At 36.2% G+C, this 23,573-nt stretch overlaps 1 protein-coding gene across 6 annotated transcripts in view; it reads right to left on the bottom strand.

The window, feature by feature from the left end:
• LOC106062634 (SKI2 subunit of superkiller complex protein-like) overlaps positions 1–18,695 on the bottom strand; it is a 39,798-nt gene extending 21,103 nt beyond the window's left edge. The window contains exons 1-7 of one of the 6 annotated variants that reach the window (XM_056040720.1): positions 18,560–18,691; positions 13,220–13,335; positions 12,547–13,091; positions 11,364–11,467; positions 10,190–10,307; positions 6,128–6,215; positions 183–355 (exon numbers count right to left, since the gene is read on the bottom strand). In XM_056040720.1, the coding sequence (XP_055896695.1) occupies positions 183–355; positions 6,128–6,215; positions 10,190–10,307; positions 11,364–11,467; positions 12,547–12,648 (585 nt within the window). In that variant the 5' untranslated portion in view covers positions 12,649–13,091; positions 13,220–13,335; positions 18,560–18,691. Of the gene's footprint in view, positions 1–182; positions 356–6,127; positions 6,216–10,189; positions 10,308–11,204; positions 11,337–11,363; positions 11,468–12,546; positions 13,092–13,219; positions 13,336–16,606; positions 16,679–18,559 lie in introns of those variants that run through there. The other 5 variants (XM_056040721.1, XM_056040719.1, XM_056040718.1 and 2 more) reach the window with 5 other exon arrangements.
• Between the last annotated feature and the right edge of the window lie 4,878 nt (positions 18,696–23,573).

Here is a 23,573-nt window from a genome sequence, read left to right as displayed (position 1 = left end):
TATTTCCCTAACATGTAGTATAGAATACAGAGATACATCTTTTGGTTTAACAAACAATTGTAATGTAAAACTATTGTATATGCTAATTAAAAATGTGAAAGATCATATCTGTTCAAATGCTCTGCTCTATAACTGATCATTTAAAGCTATATTCAAGTGTTTAAATCAAAGTAGAAATTTACAGAACAGGCAGTTTCTGCAGAGCTTGTTTGCACATCAACATGAAAAAGATCTGTGATGTCAACTATAACATCTGAGAGATCATCCAATGTCATAGCTGGTTTATCTTCTTTCTTTTCTTCATCAAATGTCATACCATTCTGGAAACCTGGAGGCACGGTAGTTAAATGAAAATCTAAAAAAAAGAAAGTACATAATAATTAAATTATTAATTATTAAATTATTATTATATTATGTAAGATTCCCTGCAGAATTACTAAATTATTATTTTGTCTGAAGATAATATTGTGGATAGAAGGAAGGAGATTGGAAAAAAATGTATATATTTGTGTAATAATATTTTTTCCCTAAAAGTTTATTGAAGATAACTGCATTTATCAAGATGGTATTAAAGCCATAACTACAATCTCAAAAACCTGCTAAATAAGTAAGATTGGGGAGAAGGAGAACTATTGATTGGAATCTTATAGAGTCAAAGTCATATAAACTATAATTATTTTGTGCCTTTTTATGTATGGCAGCATAGTCATCTGGTATGCACTCTGGGTTGGTTCTTCCCTAGTGCTATTAGAGCATGGAACAGGTTGCCTGAGCTAGACAGGAAAATCAGTGACTTGGCAGAATTTAGGTCATTGGTTAATATGCATGACTGAATGCATGACACCTAGGAGGTAATCATCTTCTTTTTTGAAGTAACGTCTGTTTTATATAAGATAAGATAAGGTTGTTGTCTCTATGGTCTTGGATTTTTCCACCCTGAATGCCAAAGTACCCCCCCCCCCTGTTTGGTGTGAGATTTGGGCTCTGATATAATAGTCTTCAAGTCTGAAGAAACATCTAAAACATGTAAAACAAAAAAACAAACAAATAATCTAAAAAATAATAACAATAATAATAACTAAACATTCAAAATAGTACAAACAGAAATAATCAATTTTTTCTAAGAATAGCTATTATTAGTTTTATGATATAAGCCTCTACAATCACCTAAGTCTGCAGCCTCATTTCACAAAAAACAAAAATAAAAAGCTATAGTTTTTATTATACAGAAGATATCCATACAATTTTAGCCATAGTCTAACATAGCCTAAATATTAACATAGTCCCAATATAAAGTGTAGTCTAAATCAGGCCAAACATTTGAAGAAAGTTTTTTTGTTTTTTTTCATATTGCACTAAAAGTTAATTGAGATTTGCAACTAGGGGCATGTTTTGCAAACTGTTGCGTTAAAAAAAAATCCTTTTAAGCTGCCATCACTCTGTGTTCACTTCACTAAAATGCACCCTATAGAGTCTATGACCAATCATCCAAAAAAGTTCTAAGAGCTCCACTCATATATCTAGACTGTAGATCTAGGCCAGAAGTTCTTAAACCTTTTAGTTCCGCCATTCCCTATCACAATCCTCCAAGAGGTGTCAACCCCAACTGTAAAATGTATTTTAGTTCATGGACCTAGGTAAATGAGATTTTGCTAATAAAGTATCGTAATCAAAATGTATATATCTGATATTCATGATATAGGCATGATATAGGCATATTTTATTTGTTAGAAACTGAACATACTATCTCCAGATTTCTAGTATACTAAACACTTAAAAATTACATATCCTACATAACTTTCTCAGCTGACTAAATATAGAACAACATTTGTATTCCGGGGGGGGGGGGGGGGGGGGGGGGGGGGGCACCATCAGTAAAAGTTAGAAAAACACTGCAGCAAGCTTCATTACTACAAAAATATTGTTGCAACAGTATTTGCAAACATGCCAAAGTTGAGATTGTTTCCATTTCACTAGAACAGGAATTCTCAAGGCAGTCTATGTAACAGCAAAAGGAATGTCGTCTTCTGCATCAAGTCTCTTTCAGAACACAATCTCAGACAGAGCAGTATCCAGAATTAGTAACTGACATTGAAGCTAAATTATATTTAGCTGCATCGCTATTGTAAGTTCAATAAACTCCTCCTGTGATGTCTCCAAAACATCTTCAACTTTGACTGAATGGAATTCTGGCAAGTACAAAAGGGAAGTCAGGTATAAGCTAATATAAGCTAATATTCTTTCACAGAAATTATCATTGTAACCTGTCAGTCAGATTCAATGCCATTTTCGTCATAGAAAGCAGATAAGGTTCCAACCCGAGGAGGGGCCACTGTGGCCACTGATGTTAATTGTTAACTTCTAAACTAGATATACTGATATACATGCATATAGTTACATACTAGTCTAATGTAATTGGATCTGCTTAAATTGGATCTGCTTATATCTTCACCATACAAATATTGTTTGATCACATAATGGCATTATGCCATGCATTTGATGAACAGTATTTTCAACTATGGAATATATTTATGCTGTGTCAATGAAAATGTCTGTTGCATTTATTTTGAATGACAATTATACTTTTTTTTTAAAAAGGAACTACAAATGGAAAAACATGTCAGTCTTCAAACAATGATGTTACACTCACTGATTCAAAGCACCATCTGTATTCTCTGGCAATTAAGTCAATGTGCTTAAATATTGCCCCCCCTGACGCTTGTTTCATAATTGGTTTGATGCTAGTTCAATCTGAGTAATGTCACTATTCTATGCCATGTAACTACAAAATTAGATGTAGCCTATAACAACTAAGGTAAACAGATGAACAGACAAAAAACCTATGGCTCTGGTCTTTGCATTTCTTGTTTTGTTTTGAATGCTTTGTGTGTTCTTTCAGATTTTGAAGATTATAGATCTATTTATATTCTAGCCCAAATCTGCTGCATGATAGAGGGGGGTGGCAGTGTGCAAGGTTCCAGCCCAAGGAGGGGCCAGTGTGATCATCGATGTTAAATGTTAATTGCTAAACTAGATATACTGATATACATGCATATAGTTATATACTAGTCTAATGTAATGATTATGATATATCTAGATCTACTACTAGAACTAGATCTAGGTTCTCGAATCTACCATTATTATATTATCTACTAGAGGGTTTATATCTAGGGCAAAGAGTCAAGATTGGAAAAGGATCTGTGGCATAGCTAGGAATTTGCCACCATTTGGGGTCTGGGAGGGCATGGCCTCTTTTTTTTTTGGGGGGGGGGGGGCTGCATTTTGTGTAATATTTAATATGTAATATAAAAAAAAACACTCTTTTGGGGCCCCACAAGTGGGTGCCCAGGGGGATTTTCTAATTCTCCCCTTCCCTCCACCACCCTAGCTACGCCTCTGCTTAGAATTAGATCTAAATTCTAGATTAGATCTAAAATTTCTTTTGAAAATTAGACAATGGATGCGCCCAGGTGAGTCACTGGCTTTGGTTTTGTCTTGATACAGGGCAGAATCTCGTGTAACTGATCAAGCCAATTCTGGAGTGGTAGAGTATGCCACAGTTCGTGCATGTAGATTCTATACTAGACCTATATGATTGAGTATAGTATATGCCTCTATCCTAGGGGTAGCTGACACAAGGGCAGCTTTCTTCTTCTTTCTCTTGACTGATGTATTACTAATTATAATAAATTATAATACTATGACAGAATAAGAATAGTAATAACAGTATAAATTATGAATGATTATGAAATAGAGTATGAAATAATAATTTGAATAGAATTACTTTCAATTAGATCTACTACTAGTCTAGAATATATCTTAGATCTAGATGATAGATCTAGGTCTAGATAATGATAATCACTAATCAGAGTAGAGATTTTTTATTTTAATCGAGAAATAATTAATCTCTCTCTCTGTCTCTCTCTCTCTCTCTATATATATATATATATATATATCTAATACAAGAATCTGGGTCTAGATGACTAGATCTAGAATCTAGATCCAATGTAGCAATATAGGCCTACAATAATATAGATCTAGTAGTTTCTATATCATTTGATTTATTCTTTATTGAGTCTATAATTTTAAGACTGGCTCAAGAGCTCAATGGTTGACTTGAAAGAAAGTTTACCAAAGCGTTTTCCTTATTGGGGATCTTTCGTTTAGAGATTACGGCAATACGATATAAAGGATCTACACACCCAGTTTAAAAATAAAATTAGAGACATTTATGTCAAGATCTATAATTTTAAAAAATCTCACGCTTGAAAACACATGTAGGCCCTATCATTATTAATCTACAATTTATTGATCGAGGGACGTAACCGGCTAGGCCAGACTTGGAAACGGATCTGCCCTTTTTTTTTTAATTTGCAAAAACAAATTGAATTTGAAAAATTAGATAATATTGAACATTATATTATAATACAAAAGTTCAACGTGTTTGAGTTGGTGTTTAACAAATGTGGAGAGAACCATTGATGCGCTTTATTAATTGGGCCTATCCCTTTTTGATAATACTGAAAAATATTAGCCTACCTTAACATGTGGTCATTCCCCTGACAGGCATTTCCTGAGCAGGTATTGACAATACAAATCATTGCCACTATCGTTTTTGACAAGACTAGCAATTATTGTTGTGTACTCCTTCCATTGTAATCTTTCTAAGTTCGATAATCTTTTTCAGTGTTTTGCTTCAATGGTAAAGTGTATAATAAAATAAGACTTATAGCTGATGCGGCCTTAGGGGGTGGAAAGTGAGGCCACCACACCAGGCCAGGGCAACAGGGGGAACCCGCTTTAAAGAGAATCTTTTGTCACCGTCAGCCCATCTATAAATATTTGTGGCCCTGATATGACACTGGCCGAGGGGTCCGCGTATTTCTAAGGCCGTCACTAGTTATAGCTTAATATTGTAGGAGTAGGTATTCATAAGCAACTAGGGAGAAAAAAATGGTTTATCCACCTTGTAAAAAGGCCACCCAATGAATCATCCCCCGAGAGAACTGCCAGGTGCACAGGGGAACGAATAAGAGAAAAACTACAAAAAGGAATGGATGGAATGGAAGCAATGCAAGGGCCCCACACATCATCAACGCAACCCCGATGCTAGAGTAGGGTACTTTACATCATCTGCCATATCATAGGCGTAACCGAAGGGGATGGGTGGTTGAACCCACCACCCACCAGAAATGAAACCTCCCCCCCCCCCCCGCCGCACGGGGTGTGGAATTTAATGACTGATTTTTGCTTTGATTTTGTTTATTTTAAGTTAGATTTTAATACTAAACCATCACTTGCCCCAGCACAGCCAAAGGGGTTTTGAGTTTAAAACCCCATACCAGAGGGTTTTGCAGTTAAATACCCCTCTTGTATAAACCAAAACAAAAAAAAATGCAAACGACAATCCCCAAATTCCAAGATCACAGCTAAGGAAGATTTTGATTTTAAAATCCCTCCCAAAATTTAAGATAAACCCCCCTCTTCAATATAAAAAAAGCAAATTATACACTCAAAATGGTATGAACATAGTCTAAAGGGTTTTGAGTTTAAACCCCCTTTCACCGGGGTTTAAAGTTTAAAAATACCTTTTCAATTTTAAAAAAAAGCAAAATTACACACTCTAAAATCTATGAGCGTAGCCAAAGGGGTTTTGAGTTAAAACTCCCCATAAGCGGGGTTTGAAGCTAAAAAAAAATACATCTTTAATATAAAAAAAAAAGCAAATCACCCACTCAAAATGCAATGAGCGTAGCCAAAGGGGGTTTTGAGCTTAACAACCCCCCCCCCATTAGGCTGGGTTCAATATAAAAAAAATACAATTTACACATTAAAATTCTTTTAGCGTAGCCAAGCTAATGTGGGAGGGGGGGGGGGGGTGAGTTTAAACCCATCTCCTCCAGATGGCTTTTTAAAAAGTTTATAACCCCTCCAGATGGTTTTGAGTTTAAGATCCCCCTACAGAGAGTTTTGAGGTTGAAAACCTCTCTCTTCAATATTATTCTAAAGCAAACTACAGTCACCCAATTCTATGAGTCTATGAGCGTAGCTAAATGGGGGTTTCAATTTAAAAAACAACAACAACTACATTTCAAAGCGCTATAGAGTACACGTTTGATTCGTCTACCTTGTGCACGTGCTTCATTTGTACTTATGGGAAATTCTTTCTCTGTTTCACTTTGATCCTTTGCTGCCGAGACTGTCCTTGATAAAACCTTAAATCAGACATTCAAAAATGAGAGAAAGTACACGTTCTATGTTCTAAGCTTACAACGTATCAGCATGACATTTCAAACTTGGGGCTCAAGAGGTGGTAATTTCCGCTTTTAGCTGGCGTATTTACGTCTCTAGGCAGCACCTGGCAACCACTGGCCAGATTTTTGCGATGTCCCAGCGTTGAATCGATGCTAAAAAAATTGTTTTCAGGGGGAGATAACCTAGTTGATTTTTAATATCGCCAGCTGAAACCATACTCGAAGAGAGAGGAAATAAAAACATATAGAAATAATAGAATTAATAGCGCTGTAGAGCCGACTCACAGACCTATATAAATATTTATTCATTTAATAGAAATATCCCAGGTAAAATGACTGTCTTCTCTAATCTAGCCTCAAGAGTCAAATGTTGAAACTTTGGGAGCGGGCTGGGAGTGGTCAGGGGTGGGGTTAAACAGCGGGAACGGACTGGGAGGGTGGTCAGGGAGTGGGGTGAAAATGCGGGAGCGGGCAGGGAGGGGTGAATCTGCGGCATGGGGCTGGTAGGGGAGGGGTGGGTGTGTATAGCTGGATCCTTTGATCGGGAAACAACAGATTGACCAGAGAATGATGAAGTCCAGGTCTTACTGTAATAGGGCGTGTCGAAGGTGCCGAATAGGGCCAGATGCATTGCGCAATCCTGTCACTGTAGGCCAATGAAAGTAACTATCAGTGCTTGCTTACAGGGTACTTCTACTGTCAAAAACAGTCTTTAGATCTCTATCGGCATTTTCTCTTGTGACCAATCCATCTCCACTTCCTCTCTAAGATCTACACCTCTATATTTTTCTGCCCACTCATCTCCCACAGTTTGGTGTTTTCTACTTTGTCGTACCAGTGTATTTTTAGGATATTTCTCAGGCATCTGTTGATGAAGGTCTGTACAATTTTTGTTGTCGCTTCAGTTGTTCTCCATGTTTCCGAATCATTCAATAGGACAGCCTTGACAATAGAGTTAAAGATTCTTAGTTTAGTCTTGTTTGAGATGTGAGGAGATTTACAGTCAGGTTGGTTTTAGCTGTGTAAATGTCTGACACGCTAGATTTATACGACGTTTAATGTCTTCAGGGTTAGGGTTAGGGTTAGTAATTTTTTTGTTAGATTTATCTGAATTTGACAAATTTATCATTCTGTTCTGCCTTCCCTTCCACAAGCACATCTTAAAGGTTAAGGTAGTTGGGGATAAGGCGATTATATTTATCGTCATCACACCCGATCCGACTCTGTATCTATCATCGGAATCTTTTGCTTTATCGTTTAAAAGGGGGGGGGGCTGAAATGGTAAAATTCAATACTCTACCCTCAAACTTGACTTTGCATTTACTACTGACTTATGAGTGGCTGAATTTTACATTAGAGAGAGGTAGCGACATAATATATATTTAAAAAAAATAATATGAACAATTAATCTAAAGGGTTGGTGGTGGATGTGAAGCATTAAGCGGGGAATCATCTCTACCTCCCCTCCACAGAATCCTTTGATGTGCAGGCCTAAATTATATAATGTGATTTTCCCCCGTATTCTTGTGATTGTACTTTTTTTTCCGTTTGTCAGCTTTTCTTTTGATTCATGAACATTCTGTTGAAAATTAGTTATTGTTGGTATTTTCGGAATAAAACATGCGCTAAAAAAATCAATTATCTTCTAAATTAAGTCTCTATTGAAGAGTGCCTAATTTTCTGCCTTGTCAAAAAGTGCCCGATTTCCCGGTCCCGGGTGCTTAAATTACTGGGAGCTTAAATATTTCCAGACACCAGTCGATTGTGAGTCAGAAAGAATAAAATCATATGTTAATAGCAGAGCTGAGTTTGTCACCCAGTCCATCTACTGTACATACACACACACCGTTTTCCATTCATTGGACCAAGGCAGACTCAGCTTCGGGTCACAGAGGTCGTTTAGCTTCCCTCCCCTTATCACTGTTAAAGCAAAGAGGGACACCCATGAGCCGCTAGCCGAAAACGCCATCGTCTGGATGTTATGTCATCCTGGATGTCTTGCTAACTTCTGTCCCCCCCCCCCGTAAGACTTAGTTTTCTTTCGCCACTTTCTCTTCCCTCCCCTCTTCTTGACATTCTTTCATTTTCCATATATGACTCCCCTCCCCTCGTGTGAATGGTAATTGGTGTGCGTGTGAGGCGTATTGTATGAGTGTGACTTATATAACGCACCTGTGGTGTATTGCTCCAGTGGTCAAATATGGGACGTCTAGTAAGTGAGGTATGTCTTTGATGGTTGTGAGATATGAACAATATGGGTATTTGGCGCAGTAAAAGTGGGCGCTGTTTTCTTTTGAACTTCCAGACCGCCGAGCAGCAACTTTAGAACAGAATTAGAATACGACTAATTTCGTATTTATCACCAACTACCAGGATCCACTTGTTCAGGTATTACGTTGTGTTGTAATTATCTTTGACTCAACTCTTTTGACACACAAAATAATCAGCTCTGCAAAGGTTTATAGTGCTTTGTTAACAGCGCTTAATAAATTAAATTATTATTTTGTAGTTATTTGCAGGAGCTTGCATACCTAGATAAACCTAACTCTATCCTAACCCTAACCTTAACAGTACCTAAACAGTAGGCCTATATCTAGAGAGAAAATGTCGATTTTGCACATTAACGTAACCTGTAGCTAATCAGTTAATGAGCAGATTAGCTAGCTTAAATATATGGCTCCTCCTTCGTAGCTGAAGATGAGATTAATTCCCATTTTCTATGAATTTGAAGATGGCTTTGGAGTCCATTTTTTCTTTTAAAAAGCCGACCACATAGATGGCATGGGTTGCTGCAGATATGCCTGCTTCATTTCTCAGCTTCCTTTTTTTTAAATCTTAGATCTACGTTCTTTGTTGATTACCAAGCTCCTTGCGTTATATCATGAAACACGACATTCACGGCCGCAGTCAATAAGAAAGGACCCAGAGCTATAGCGTTTCCCTCACACTCCTTGAGAGAACTCTTAAGGGTGTCTTTGTAACGTTTGTGTTGACCTTCCTACGCAATTGTTGCTGTGGCATGGATACTGTTTATCCGTAACAACGTCTGTTATGTGGTCAAGCCAATAAACCAAATGGATTATTCTTTAATGCAACTCTAATGTCCAACCCAAACCAAAGACTAGCTAAGTAATGTGCACATTGACGGATTTTAAGCTGTAGCGGTACTGTGTCAGCGTGCACGTGTCTCCTCTACCGCCTTAAAATCGTTTTCTAAACTAAAATGATGGTACTGATAAATCTACCTTAGTCTAGTCCCCTGCCTAGAATGAGAAAGGAGGGGATGGTGGAATTAATATGTCTCATTAATTGTTTTACCATTAATAAGATACCTGGTAAGCTAAGTATTTTTTAACTATCAATAATTTCATATAAAACACACGCGCAAGTACGTACGCACACACATACACATATATACACACATATGTACATACACACACATAATGAAATAAAGCATCGTCAAATTAAAAAAAAAAAATAACATCTATGTGAAAAAACAAAAAATACCGATTTTTTTTTTTTTTTAGATTCAATAGAACACAAAAACATGTATTCTTAACAAACTCAATCTACACCAACACATACAAAATAAAATATTGAGAAATAATATAGATTCACTAGTAAAATGTACATCTATTTCCTGTTTAAATAAATAGGTCTACATTCCCTCTTATCTAAATGTATTCAGATTTTATTCATGTAATAGTTGGCAGCACACTATAACTCATTTTATTTAACCAACAAAATCCATCTGGCAACAATTGGTTGCCTAGGAGCTGTTGCTATCATCATTTTAATATGGCGGCCGCCAGCTAAAACATGATCATACCCAAGAGGTTTTATTAGCCAAACATCTGATAGTTCGTACAAACTACAATATTGTCTATAAATCTTATTTCACAAGTAAAGCAAGTAAAAAGGAAACTTAAAATCACCTCGTAGAAACGACTTTCGTTCTCTGCATCTCTTTCTATTCTAAATTCGGGAAGTGTGTTTGAACTGTTTGAGTCAAGAGTAAACAAGCTGTCATAATTGTGTTGTCTTGGTAACAACCTTGATAACGAAAACGGAAGTAAAGCAGTTGACAGATATATTTAAACAAAAGGAGAGAAGAGTGTATCTGTTGATGTTTGATAAAAAAAAAAAAGAAAAAAAAAAAAAGGTTAGGTAATGAAATCGTAAACATGTCATAGGTGTAGTGAAAAAAGGGGGTGGCGCATCATGTCCAGGGCGCCACTCTCAGAGAGTTTGTTTGTTTTCAATTTTAAGAAAATCAAGTTATGTTAAAAAATGTTTTTAATAACAAATATTTTAAGCTCAATAACAACGAACATGCTGAGCTTTCTGGGATGAATCTCACAATTCAATATTGTCCCGACAGACGCTTTTCTTACTTAAGAGTAATAGTGTGGTACCGGTATAGGCCAAAGGGAGATGAATTTCGGAAGTATAAAATGGAAACAAACGCTAACAGACCCAGTAGTTGGATAAGGCGCCTAGTTAATTTAGGGGGGAGGTGGAGCTTAGATGAAAGCCGCAATCAAAAGTTTTAGAAACACTGTTTTAGGCCTGCGCCTGCAATGAAATTTGATTGGAAATGTAATTTTCTTCCTAAAATTGAGGATGCATGACTAACGTGTATTTCAATAACAACCCCCCCCCCCCCCCCCCCCCCCCCAAAAAAAAAAATTTTTTTTTTTTGATGGAGACATTCTGTTTGTGAAAACAATATCTGCAAACCTAAAAACTTGAAACATTTGTTCTCGGTGAGAAATAACAGAAGTGAACGAATCAAATAAAAGTTCATAATATTTATTCTATTTGGTCTCCTTCATTTGGTTGATCAGGTCACTTCACAGCGTATACGGTTGTACGCTGTTTACAAAATTTGAAAGTGATGACGAGTTTACATTTCAGTGAAAACATTGACATTAGCTGCAGTTAGTTTACCTTGGACTGATGTACTTATGTAGAGGTAGTGACATTAGCTGCAGCTAGTTTACCTTGGACTGATGTACTTATGTAGAGGTAGTGACATTAGCTGCAGCTAGTTTACCTTGGACTGATGTACTTATGTAGAGGTAGTAACATTAGCTGCAGCTAGTTTACCTTGGACTGATGTACTTATGTAGAGGTAGATAGGACGGGTCAATGATGCAGGTTTCTACCAGCTGCTCTATAATGTCTAGAATTGGAGGAAGTCCCACAGGAAGCTGGGAATGTAAAAAAAACACCACATACATCGAAATTCAATTTATGGACATCTCTGGTCAGCTTTAATAAGTCTATTTAGATTTGTGTAAATCTCCAGATCTGAAAGTTATTGTGGAACCTCATCAGTAGTTCAATATTAAGTTTTTATGGTTTAACTTGGTTTTAGAAGGGTTCACTATTTTCTCTAAGCTCTCAAATATTTTTTTAAATGTAAAGACGTCAACGTAGCCTTATCTTTATTTGCCAATATAGATGAGCCTATAGTATGTCTAGCAATATTTGGCTAAATTAGGTAAGCCCCTAATGTATTGTACCCCAGGCAGAAAAAAACTGTTTTGAAGAAATAAGCATCTCTCTCTTATCCAAACTCCTGCACATATGTTAATAACCTTTTCAATTTTCTTTCAGTTTGAATCTTTGGTAATTAATAGTTCATTACTAATTTAGCTCTTAAAATGTGTAAGGTAAATAAATATCAACACAACTTGATGGTATCGAAACATAGGCTTGATGTCACGTACAAATGAGCTTTACTTGAGCCGCCGAAACTTTTTTGCTTTGCAGTAACTTTACATTGATGTGTTTGTAGGATGGATAATGCAAGGAAGTTTGTAGGAAAGGTAATGCAATGAAGTTTGTAGGAAAAGGTAATCTAAGGAAGTTTGTAAGAAGGGTAATCTAAGGAAGTTTGTAGGATGGGTAATATAAGGAAGTGTGTAGGATGGGTAATATAAGGAAGTTTGTAGGATGGGTAATATAAGGAAGTTTGTAGGATGGGTAATATAAGGAAGTTTGTAGGAAAGGTAATATAAGGAAGTTTGTAGGATGGGTAATATAAGGAAGTTTGTAGGATGGGTAATATAAGGAAGTTTGTAGGATGGGTAATATAAGGAAGTTTGTAGGATGGGTAATATACGGAAGTTTGTAGGATGGGTAATATAAAGAAGTTTGTAGGAAAGGTAATGCAAGGAAGCTCGTAGGAAAGGTAATGCAAGAAAGTTCTTTTAGAACTATGAACTGAACCCTCCGATAGGAAAAACAACAGATACACAAAATAAACTATTTTGAATCAACTTACTGTTAGTCTTGGGAAATCCGGGTTCTTGTCATCTCTCACTTTGTCGGTGAAATCAAGTTCAAGATGACCTATCCCACCAGTTTCAAGCGTCTCAAGAGTCATTTCTTCACTTCGTTCGGTTAGTTGGACATTTTCACATATGGCGAAAAACTGTAATTAGGTAGGTTTTTGTTGGTGTATCCGGGTGTGCCAAATAAACGTTTGATAAGCTCTACGTTCTTTGGAGATATATAATAATCAATATATTGCACTTTTCAGCAGTGAAGAATCACATTTTTAAACACTTTTTCGTTTGTAACTTTCAATACAGACAAAATGGTATGCTTTCACTCTAGGACTTTAAAACTTATTTAAAACTAGTAAACAAAGAGTTGTTGTTTTTTTTAATGTTAAAACTTCTACGAATTGAGATAGTGTCAAAATTGTTTTTCAATTCTTTTATTTTTAATTAGTTGGCAAGTGGGACATTCAATTTAGCGTCCTTGACATTGTTTAGTTTATTGTTCTCAAAGTCTTTCAACATCTTACTCGTTTTTATTGTACAACTAGAACAAAATAAGACAAAAAAAGTTAGGCCTTGCAACAGAATGAAATTTATATGAAAGCTAAACAATAATAAGGCGAATGTCTTCCAGTCCGAATATTATGGAAGAATATACACTATTACTATTACTTGTGGATACTGGAGCCAACTATGAATCACAACGCTGTTGTCAGTCTATTCATGGTCTATTTAATCCTATTAAGTTTTTTTTTTATCGCCGTCTGCGTCCACATTCAATGAACTCACTGAACGTAATAGAAAAAAAATTGATTTTTAATTATTTTTTTAAAAGGTTATAGATATTGTAAATACTCAACAAATGAACTTGTACAGAAGGAAGACTTTGTTTAGACCTACGCGACAATTGTGATGTCGAGGAGCCACGGGAAGTTTAGAACTAGTCTTGTCTTAATGCCTCGAGAAAGGTTGAAAGCAGGGATGCGCTTGAGAATGACATCAGCGTATTTGTTCACAGGTAGTCGTATATTTAACTTAAAGAACAGTATCATGGACGTTTAAGTGTGAATAGAACGAAAAAAAAAAAGAAGGGACAAAAAAAAAAAGTTCCCCTTTCAGACCATGCGGTCCATAGGGCAGATGTTGTTAAGGTCATGTGTTTCTTTGGCCTACGGTTTACGAGCAAGGAGTCATGTGGCCATCACGTCTAAGCGCCTTTACTTTCCCTAACTAAAGTCAGATACCCATTAGATTTGGGTGGACTCAGGGGCGCCCTAAAAATCCCGACATTAAAAAGTCCCAGTCTTCACTGAGATTGGATCCCAGTACCCCAGGTTCAGAAGCCAAGCGCTTAACCACTCTGCCACAACGCCCGCTACAAGAGACATAGAAGATTGAATTATTTGCCGATTGAATTTTTCCCCACCTTTAGTTTTATTGTTGTTGTTTGTGTGTGTCGTTGTTGTTGTTTTAGATACAGTTGTAATAAACTTTAGCTGTTTGTGCTTGTCAAGTCATGCTCGTATGTTTTCGTGTATGGAGAGAGAGAGTGAAGAGTTGATTGACCTAAATGAATCCAGATACACTGTTCGTTCGTTTCGAGAGAACTGATGATGTAGCCTAACTGGCTAACTGAAGTAAAAAAGTAACTCTATACCATTTAGCTTCACATTTGTAAGTAGTAAACTATCCTTTTCAGACCTTGCCATCTTTAGGGCAGATGGTGTAGAGATCATCTGTTTCTGTGACCCACGCTTAACGAGGGTGTTATGTGACCAGCACAACGGCTAAATGCCTTTACTTTTTCCAAACTAATGCTAGAGTTGGGTGGACTCTTGGATATCTATATTGTCTCATAATTTACATTTCCAGTCATATATACAATTGCATCTATTATAGGACTTAATTGTGTTTTTAGAAATATGTAAATTATATTTTTGCCTTTACATATTGTTTTCGTTTCTAGATATTTATACTTAGAATTCTAACCTTTAAAGAAAGGAAAATATTTTTTAAATACTTTTTTCTTAAAAAAGGCTTATATTAAGTGTAATTGTATCAATTAGTTTGGATCATTCATATACTTAAATTTGCAATAGATCTAGAACAGTGATTCCCAAAGTGGTCTATATAGACCCCCAGGGGTCTACGAAGACTTTCAAGGGGTCTACGAAAGTGAAAAAACAAATTGGGGGTCCATGGGATGTCCATGGGGGTCTATAATAACAGATTTCATATGAGCAGATCGTGACTTTAATTTTTACATCCCATTAATGTAATTCTTCACACTATATATAATTTGTAACTTAATCATTTAAATATTTATCCTGCTATTCAAACGAAAAATTGTTGTATTTAATTTCAATACTTATTAAAATAACTTAATTTTGTCTCCATGTAAATAATGTTTAACAAAAAGAAATGTAGACTGTCTAGCGTTGATTATGTAAAATTGTTCATTCTTTCCTTGTTAACCAAGCGGTTACCGATTGCCTTTTTTATGACGATATGAAACTAATTACGCCTGAGGATCATCTGCGACAATATCACCCAGATAAAAAGATATAGATTTGAAAAACTTTTGAACATTCAAAGATAAAGTTCAGAAGAGACCACAAAATCTCTATTCAACATCATGTAGAGAAGATGGTGGTTTATGAGTCTTACAATATCTGTTCACTTATAGCAAAATAAGGGTGTGGTGGTAGTGGTTAAGCGCTTGGCTTCCGTAATTGGGGTCCTGGGTTCGAATCTCTGTGAATTTTGAATTTCAGGATTTTCAGGGCTCCCCTGAGTCCACCCATCTCTAATGGGTACCTGATTTATGTTAGTAAAAGTAAAGGTGGTTGGTCGTTGTTCTGCCCACATGACACCCTGCTCGTTAACCGTTGGCCAAAGAAACAGATGACCATAACATCATCACAATGTCTGAAAGGGGAAATTTACTTATTTATGGCAAATGCGGAAAACACCATAGGTAAAACATTGATTTTTACCAGCCGTTATAGTTTTAAAACCTGTTTTACACAAACCCACATCTGATATTATTAAAAGAATTTCTTTAAGCAACAATACAGTTCAAGGTTGCTTCGGTGGCATGAGTTATAAAATTAAAAGCTTCATATGTAATTCTTTGCAAATGACATATATACTTTTGGGCTCAGCAGCGTCACAGGTTCTGACAGGATGTAGTGGTGTGTGCTGCAAACTGCATTACGGTCGCCGGCTCCTTATTTTTCCTCAGGTTAACCCACAAGACAGGAGAGTTTTGAATTCAGTTTTACTTCTGCTAGGTGGGTAGCCAGCCAAGACAAATGAGCCCTTCCTGCTCGAAGCTTACTGGTTGAGGCGACAGTCACTCGCCTTCGCTCTTTATCCCGATAGTGATAACATCTTCGCAGACTCAATATTCGAGCAACACGTGAAACATCAAGATATACACGAGAAACTGCTCTTTGCGAAAACTCTTACAATGATACTTAAGGCCATTGTGTTTGGATATTCAAGCAATACATATTGCTATTTTAATTGGTTTTGAATTTTATCAATAAAAAAGAGAGATCTCTAATATGTAGCTTTAAATTACTTTTTCACTTTTCAACTCTCTACAGATAGAAATTTGGAGGCGTTTTGGCTGAGCGGTAAAGTGTTTGGCTTCTGAAACGGGGGTCCCGAGTTTGAATCCTGTTGAAAACTTGGATTTTTAATTTCGGGATCTTTTGGGCGCCTCTGAGGCCACCCAGCTCTAATGAGTACCTGACATTAGTTGGGGAAAGTAAAGGCTGTTGGTCGTTGTGCTGGCCACATGACACCCTCGATAATCGTAGTCCTCAGAAACAGATGACCTTTACATCATCTGCCCTATAGACCACAAGGTCTGAGAGGGGAACTTTACTTTACTTTTTGTACAGATAGAAATTAGTTTTAAAAATGTTGAATTTGCAAAAATTTGAAAGTTAAGCAGGGGGTCTACCGATAACCAGAAAACATGGCAAGGGGTCTACGAGACAAAAAAGTTTGGGAACCACTGATCTAGAATAACAAATAAATATTTGTCACCGATTGTTTTGTGTTTAGCGCAATTTCATGCTTTTAGCTTTCTCAATTCGCTATGATCCTATCACTTGTATGGACCCGTTTGGAAAGACAGGATTGAGTAGTTAGTCTCAGTGAATGTTTTACTTTGATCGCTTGCTAAATGTAGTTTATATATTTTTAAAACGTTGTACGACTTTAGTGGAGGTGGCAAGCTGTGTACGATCATTTCATTTCGGATCTATCGTCTCAGATGAGAAAACCAAACCTGAGCTACTGGCCTGAAAGGCACAGTCCACAGTAGCACTTGCAAAACTTACAATAAATTATGGAAAGACAAAGGCATAGCCCTTGTAACCAAAATCAGACTGATGCGCTCCCTGGTACTTTTCACATTTTTATATGCTTGTGAGTCTTGGACGCTAACTGCAGAGCTAGAGAGGAGGAATTGATGTGCTACAGAAAGATCCTACTTTTAAAGATCGCATCTTAAACGAAGAGATTAGAGAAAGGGCTATTATAGTGATTGGACACTACGATGACCTCATAACCACTGTAAAAAAAAGCAAATTAAAACTCTACGGCCATATTAGAAGGTCTTCAGGCCTCGCAGTACCGGGAAAGTGGTTCTATCCAAGGCAAAAGACAGAGAGGAATGGAAAAATACGGTCGACAAATCTTGTGGGGTGCCCCAATGGTCCAACAGACTAAGGGATAGATGAAGGTATTACTTGAGGAGGTTTCAGCCCGCGAGTTCGAACTCAAATAAATTAACCACTGTGAGAGAAAGTGAGAGTTCTTATGAAAATATAATGTTTTATAGTTTCAAAAGGGGACTAATTCAACTTATACCACAACAAATTTCAAGTACAATTTCTTTCCCTTGTTCGATACCAAATAAAATAATTAATTAACAATAGTTTTAAAATAAAAAAATTTAATTAAAAAAATGCTTCTTGCTTTATCAGGTACAAGAAATAATTGTGCAAAATTTCAACTTCATCAGTTATTGGGTGTGGGACAAATAACGTGTGCAGTCTATTTCCCAGACAAGCAAAGTGGATTGATATAGGTTTTGTAAAAACGAATGTAAAATTCAGAAAAGTGATAAAATCACTGAAAACAGAAAAGTTGCGATCACGTGTCTACTTGTCTCGCATTCTCGTGCAGCTAGCAGATGTATTTTTCAAAATAGCGTGGTTTAATAAGTATTGAAATATTTAACTTAGATCTAGTTTGAGTAGCTTTAACAAAGTAATCTTCCAAGAAATGACAAATTATGTATAACAAGGTGGTCTAATGCACTGACCTATATTTTAAAAATTAAACGTCAGATTCTTTAAAACAAACCAGCAAACAAGAACAAATCTCTGGTCCCACTATGTCCTACTATATACATCTGTTTAGCCTAGAGATATTTAGTATCATCTAAGACAGGACGCTATATCTTACCCTGTCCTATTTAACTAGATCTAGAACTATGTACTAAAATCTAGGCAATCTTAGAAAGGATCATCTAACCTGATATGACCTAAATAGGATATTTAGTCTTAATAAGATTTAAAGTACCCTATGGACACTGATAAGACCCGGATCTCAGACTAATGTTTGTAATCAAAATACTTTATATTAAGTTATATATATATATATATATATATATATATATATATATATATATATATATATATATATATATAAAGAGAGAGAGAGACAGACAGACAGACAGACAGACAGAGATATTAGCTTAACATTAGTAAAGATTACCAATAACTCACCGATACGACTACACCAGTGAACTGAAACTATATTATCTATATATTGATAAGACCCGGATCTCAGACTAATGTTTATAATCAAAATACGTTATATTAATGTATATATATATATATATATATATATAGAGAGAGAGAGAGAGAGAGACAGACAGACAGACAGACAGACAGAGAGAGATATTACTTTAACATTAGTAAAGATTACCAATAACTCACTGATACGACTACACCAGAGAACTGAAGCTATATTATCTTAGACTACACATTAAGTAATGTAGATAGATTTATTGACTACGCAACATCAGCTAAATCTGGTTTTCAACCAATTTTAGTTTTGTTTTCAATACAAAGAAACTATTAGGCATTCTATTTCTCGGAATTCACTATGCCTAGTGGCTTTACGGTATGAAGGGTATCAGTAATGTTTTAAAAACTATTTTTAGGACTCGTGGCTTTTGTTGACACTTCTTATCATTGGCTACATTGATTGGAAACAGCAGCGACTAATAGGCTACAGCAGGATTTAAAAAAAAAAACAATAGAAACTAATACTCACTAGGCTCATTCATTTATAAGTGTATAATTGAAAGTTGTTGTTTTTTCGAAAAAATACACATTTAAAACATTTAAGTTATTTTTATAAAGACAATATTAGTAGTTAGGTTTTGACAAGCGTTTATTTATGAGGAGAGTGAGAGTGATGAGTCATTCAACCAGACAAATATGATGTAAGAGGAGTCAATATCCCCTCCAGACAAGTATGATATAAGAGGAGTCAATATCCCCTCCAGACAAGTATGATATAAGAGGAGTCAATATCCCCCAAAACAAGTATGATGTAACAGGAGTCAACCCCCCTCAGACAGGTATGATGTAAGAGAACTTATCCCCCTCAGACAGGTATGATGTAAGAGAACTCACCCCCCTCAGACTGTAGCTAAGTTTACTTTCCAGTGGACGACACATTTCATGTGCTCTAGACTGTAGCTAAGTTTACTTTCGAGTGGACGACACATTTCATGTGCTCTAGACTGTAGCTAAGTTTACTTTCGAGTGGACGACACATTTCATGTGCTCTAGACTGTAGCTAAGTTTACTTTCCAGTGGACGACACATTTCATGTGCTCTAGACTGTAGCTAAGTTTACTTTCCAGTGGACGACACATTTCATGTGCTCTAGACTGTAGCTAAGTTTACTTTCCAGTGGACGACACATTTCATGTGCTCTAGACTGTAGCTAAGTTTACTTTCCAGTGGACGACACATTTCAAAATGAGGAGCTTCGGTTTGCACCAAGACCAAAAACTCTACTGACTTTTGTCACTGATATTTTCACTCTCAGTTCATTAATAATATATACAATCGATCCGTTGTATTTTAAAGGGATATACTCATTGGGATAGATCGATCAAATCAATCATCAGCAAAATTTGTTCAGCATACGCTCGCCTCTATGTAACGGCTACTATTGAACAACGCTCGACAGCCTAAAATCTAAAGTATTTCCACTACATCCTCAAACTTAGTTTATTGCTTCTTAATCTTTTCCTATAAAATATTTACCTTTATGTGTAGTTATGTTCTCTCTCTCTCTCTCTCTAGTTGTGTGTGTGTTTTTTTGTAAATGTAAGTTTAATTGGCTACATGCCAGAAATATCTTCCTATCGATACCTTGGCTTATAATATGATACACCCAAATGTAGGCTAATAATAACCCAAGCTGAGATTCAGGACTACAGTCCACTTCTTTACGCTAGCAAACTAAGTATAATGTCTACAAACTAATTCACATGGGTCATACAGTATATGTATACACCATGCATACATACACAATACTAATATACACTATGCATACATACACAATACGTATATACACCATGCATACATACATACACAATACATATGTACACCATGCATACATACAAACACAATACATATATACACCATGCATACATGTATCAAGGATTGGCCTCTTTAGTCACACAAGAAGCTGCATAGGGAAAATATCGTCTCTCGAGACGTAAAATGCCAAAGACATGCACACACACACAATATATATATATATACACTTTGCATCCATACACACACAATATACTAAGTTTTGCCACAAGAACATCGTTTCTTTACACAACAGTAACTTTGATGGGGAGCAACTAGATAGTCCTATATTTTTTATTGAGTCTTACAGTGGTCTCCGTGTAGTTGTAAACTGATTCAACTGATCTAGCTGGTTCAACATGTTATATGTAGGACATAGTCACCATTGTCTGGAGTCGTTCTCTAAGACCATGATGTTCAACGTGTGAAGGAGCTCGTCGTGCTGACAAGGAAGACACAATGACTTTGTATTTTAATGTTCTTCTGTCTCATTGTATACTTGAAACCAAACAAAGTGCAAGCTAGTCACTTACATCACTGAATTTGGTTTTAATACATGTTTTCGATCGAATTCTTCATTGTGACCGCATCCACTCCTACTGTATGTGTCTTGACTAAAAGTGTGTGTCTGCACTGAAAGTGTACGTGTTTCGCTTGAAAGTATGTGTGTTTTCACTGAAAGTGTATGTGTCTTAACTGAAAGGGTTGTTTTTTTTTTACTTAAAGTATAGGTGTCTTGATTGAAAGTGTATGTTGTGTGTTGTATGAAAGAGTATGTCTTTACTGAAAGTGAATGTGTCTTGACTGAAAGAATGTATCATGACTGATTGTGTATGTCTGCTGTCTGCTGACTGAAAGTGTATGTTGCTGCCTAAATGGTTCACATAAACTTTGTGTGTAAAGAATGTTCCAAACAGCCCAAAGAAACTCCCAATCTGTCGTGCGCACAGACAACGTAACTAGTCCATAATTTTTCATGTCACTTGGTCATCTTCAAGACGGTCTCAGATAGTATCAAACTGCTGATCAGTTTAAGAATGCCAATTTCAATTATTTTCGCTTAATAAAAAAAAAGGAAGAAGGGGGGAAAAGGCATAACCCCTCTACCGGCTGTTTTTGTTTCAGGAGCACATAACGAAAGAATCTTTTTCATCCTTGAATTTTCCTCAGTTCTCTCCCTGTAACTAAAAGAAAACAAAACAAGTAAACAAACGTACCTTTTAAGTTTATATTGGTTGAAACGACATCAAATGTGTTCGATTGGAAATATTTGTACTTATTGTTTTTGTTTCAGTTGAGAGTAATGTCCATCCTGTGGTCCAATCACTTTTGTGTTGTGTGGTGAGGGGGAGGGGAAGGAGGGTTTCTGGGAGAACGTTTCAAAAGCTATTTATGAAAAAAAATAATTCTCGACTCTGAATTCACACTCGAGGTCTCGAGCAGGGCCAGCATTAGGCATAGGCGAACTAGGCATATATAAAGTAGAATGTAAGGGCCAGCATTAGGCATAGGCGAACTAGGCATATATAAAGTAGAATGTAAGGAATATGTATATATGTATGTATGTATGAATGTATGTATGTATGTATGTATGCCATAGTAGGCCTATGCATGTAGGCCTATGTCCTGCATAGAAATAAAAACCGTTTGACCAATATTGATAAATCTTGGCATAAATGCTCCATAGATCATGATGGTGACCGTAGTTTATGTTTAATTTCCCTAAAGGCCCCCTAAAAAATACCTAAATTTATCTATATTGAAGAACGAAACTTTACATTTTTTTTAAGAAACTTGGCAAATCTGTTTTCAGACTATTTTATTTTTTATATCGATAAGTCGGCTAAGTTGTTAAACTCATTTTCAAATATACTTTCATTTTCTTGGCAAAATATAAAAAAAAAATAATTACGGGAACATTCTCCGTGTTTGGCTTAGATCTAAATCTAATCTACTACATTAGTCATACCCAAACTAAGGCCCACAGGCTTCGGGCGGGTCATATCCAGCTAGGTTTCTATATAGCTTAAAACAAAATTAATTAGTTACGACTACATGATTATCTATCGTTAATTTTTTGTTATGTATGTGTTGTTATCAACTCAATAATCACAGAACTAATATAACAAACATTGAACTGTATTGCAAGTAAACAAAAAGCTTCACACGACCAATGTATAGACGTTATTGATCTGAAGTTGACTGATGAAGATAATAATGAAATAGGGACAGTATGAACAATCTTAACACAAACATATGTAGTGCAACTGTCACAAGTGAAAAAAATCTTGTGGAATATACAGCGGAGATTTTATTAAGCGTCTGATTATCTCCCATTCACCTCAAGTAAAACTACACCAAATGTATAAGACTGACTTTCCGACCATCTGGTTATTTATTTCTATCAGGGAGAGAATTGTGATGTATTCAGTATAGCAACGAAATGTATTGTCTTGGACAACCTGGCCCACCGGTTATTTACCTTGTTGCCAATTTAAAAAAACAACTCCTTAGCACCAGACATCCTTCAACAAGACCATACGATGTGACATTTTGCCACACTGCTTAAGTCGGCATCAACAAGTGTTCACATCACGCCATTTTTAAAAACGCCATATCATTTTCTTGATTGTTTTCTGTATTATTTTTTTCCTCAAGAGCGTATTGATTTAATCCATTTAATCTCTGCTTATTGGTATTTTAAACATTATGATTCTCTGTGCTGTGAAGTCTGGCGGCTATGCCCAAAGAAAATACAATGCCCTTTTGAGTGGTGAAAGTATTTGAAGCCGGTGTTTTTGTTTCTATCTCAGCCTGAACGCGGCTACAAACATACACACTAGCAGCGTCTGGTCCTTGCATTCCTTTCTGTATATCACCCATGACAATCGAATTGTGACGATTATAAAGATTTGCGCCGACCGACAAAGTGATGTATGATTTTACTATAGGATTTAGGATTGTGTTGACATCACTAGGCTTAGTTTTTATTTTTTTATAATGGCAAAAACATTATCAAATCTTTCTCCACAGTGTTTTGAGTTTAAGAGAGTTTAAAGGTTACAAATCCCCTGTTCAATATTGAACTTATGCAACCAACTATTATTGCCACATTCTATTAGCTTAGCTAAGGAGGTTTTGAGTTTAAAACCTCCCAACGGATGGTTTTGACAATAAAACTTCCCTTTTTGATATAAAGTCTAAAGCAAACTACAGTTTCCGAATTTCACAAGCGTAGCCAAGAGGAGTCTTGTGATTACCCCCTCCCCCCTTTGCCAACAAAAGGAAAAGCAACGATACAATTATTAAATTTCATGAGCCAAGCCGGAAAAAAGTTTTGT

Source organism: Biomphalaria glabrata, chromosome 9 (assembly GCF_947242115.1).
Source record: "Biomphalaria glabrata chromosome 9, xgBioGlab47.1, whole genome shotgun sequence".
NCBI lineage: Eukaryota > Metazoa > Mollusca > Gastropoda > Planorbidae > Biomphalaria > Biomphalaria glabrata.
Note: the sequence above shows the minus strand (reverse complement) of the source record. Positions and strands in the feature narration are given on the sequence as shown.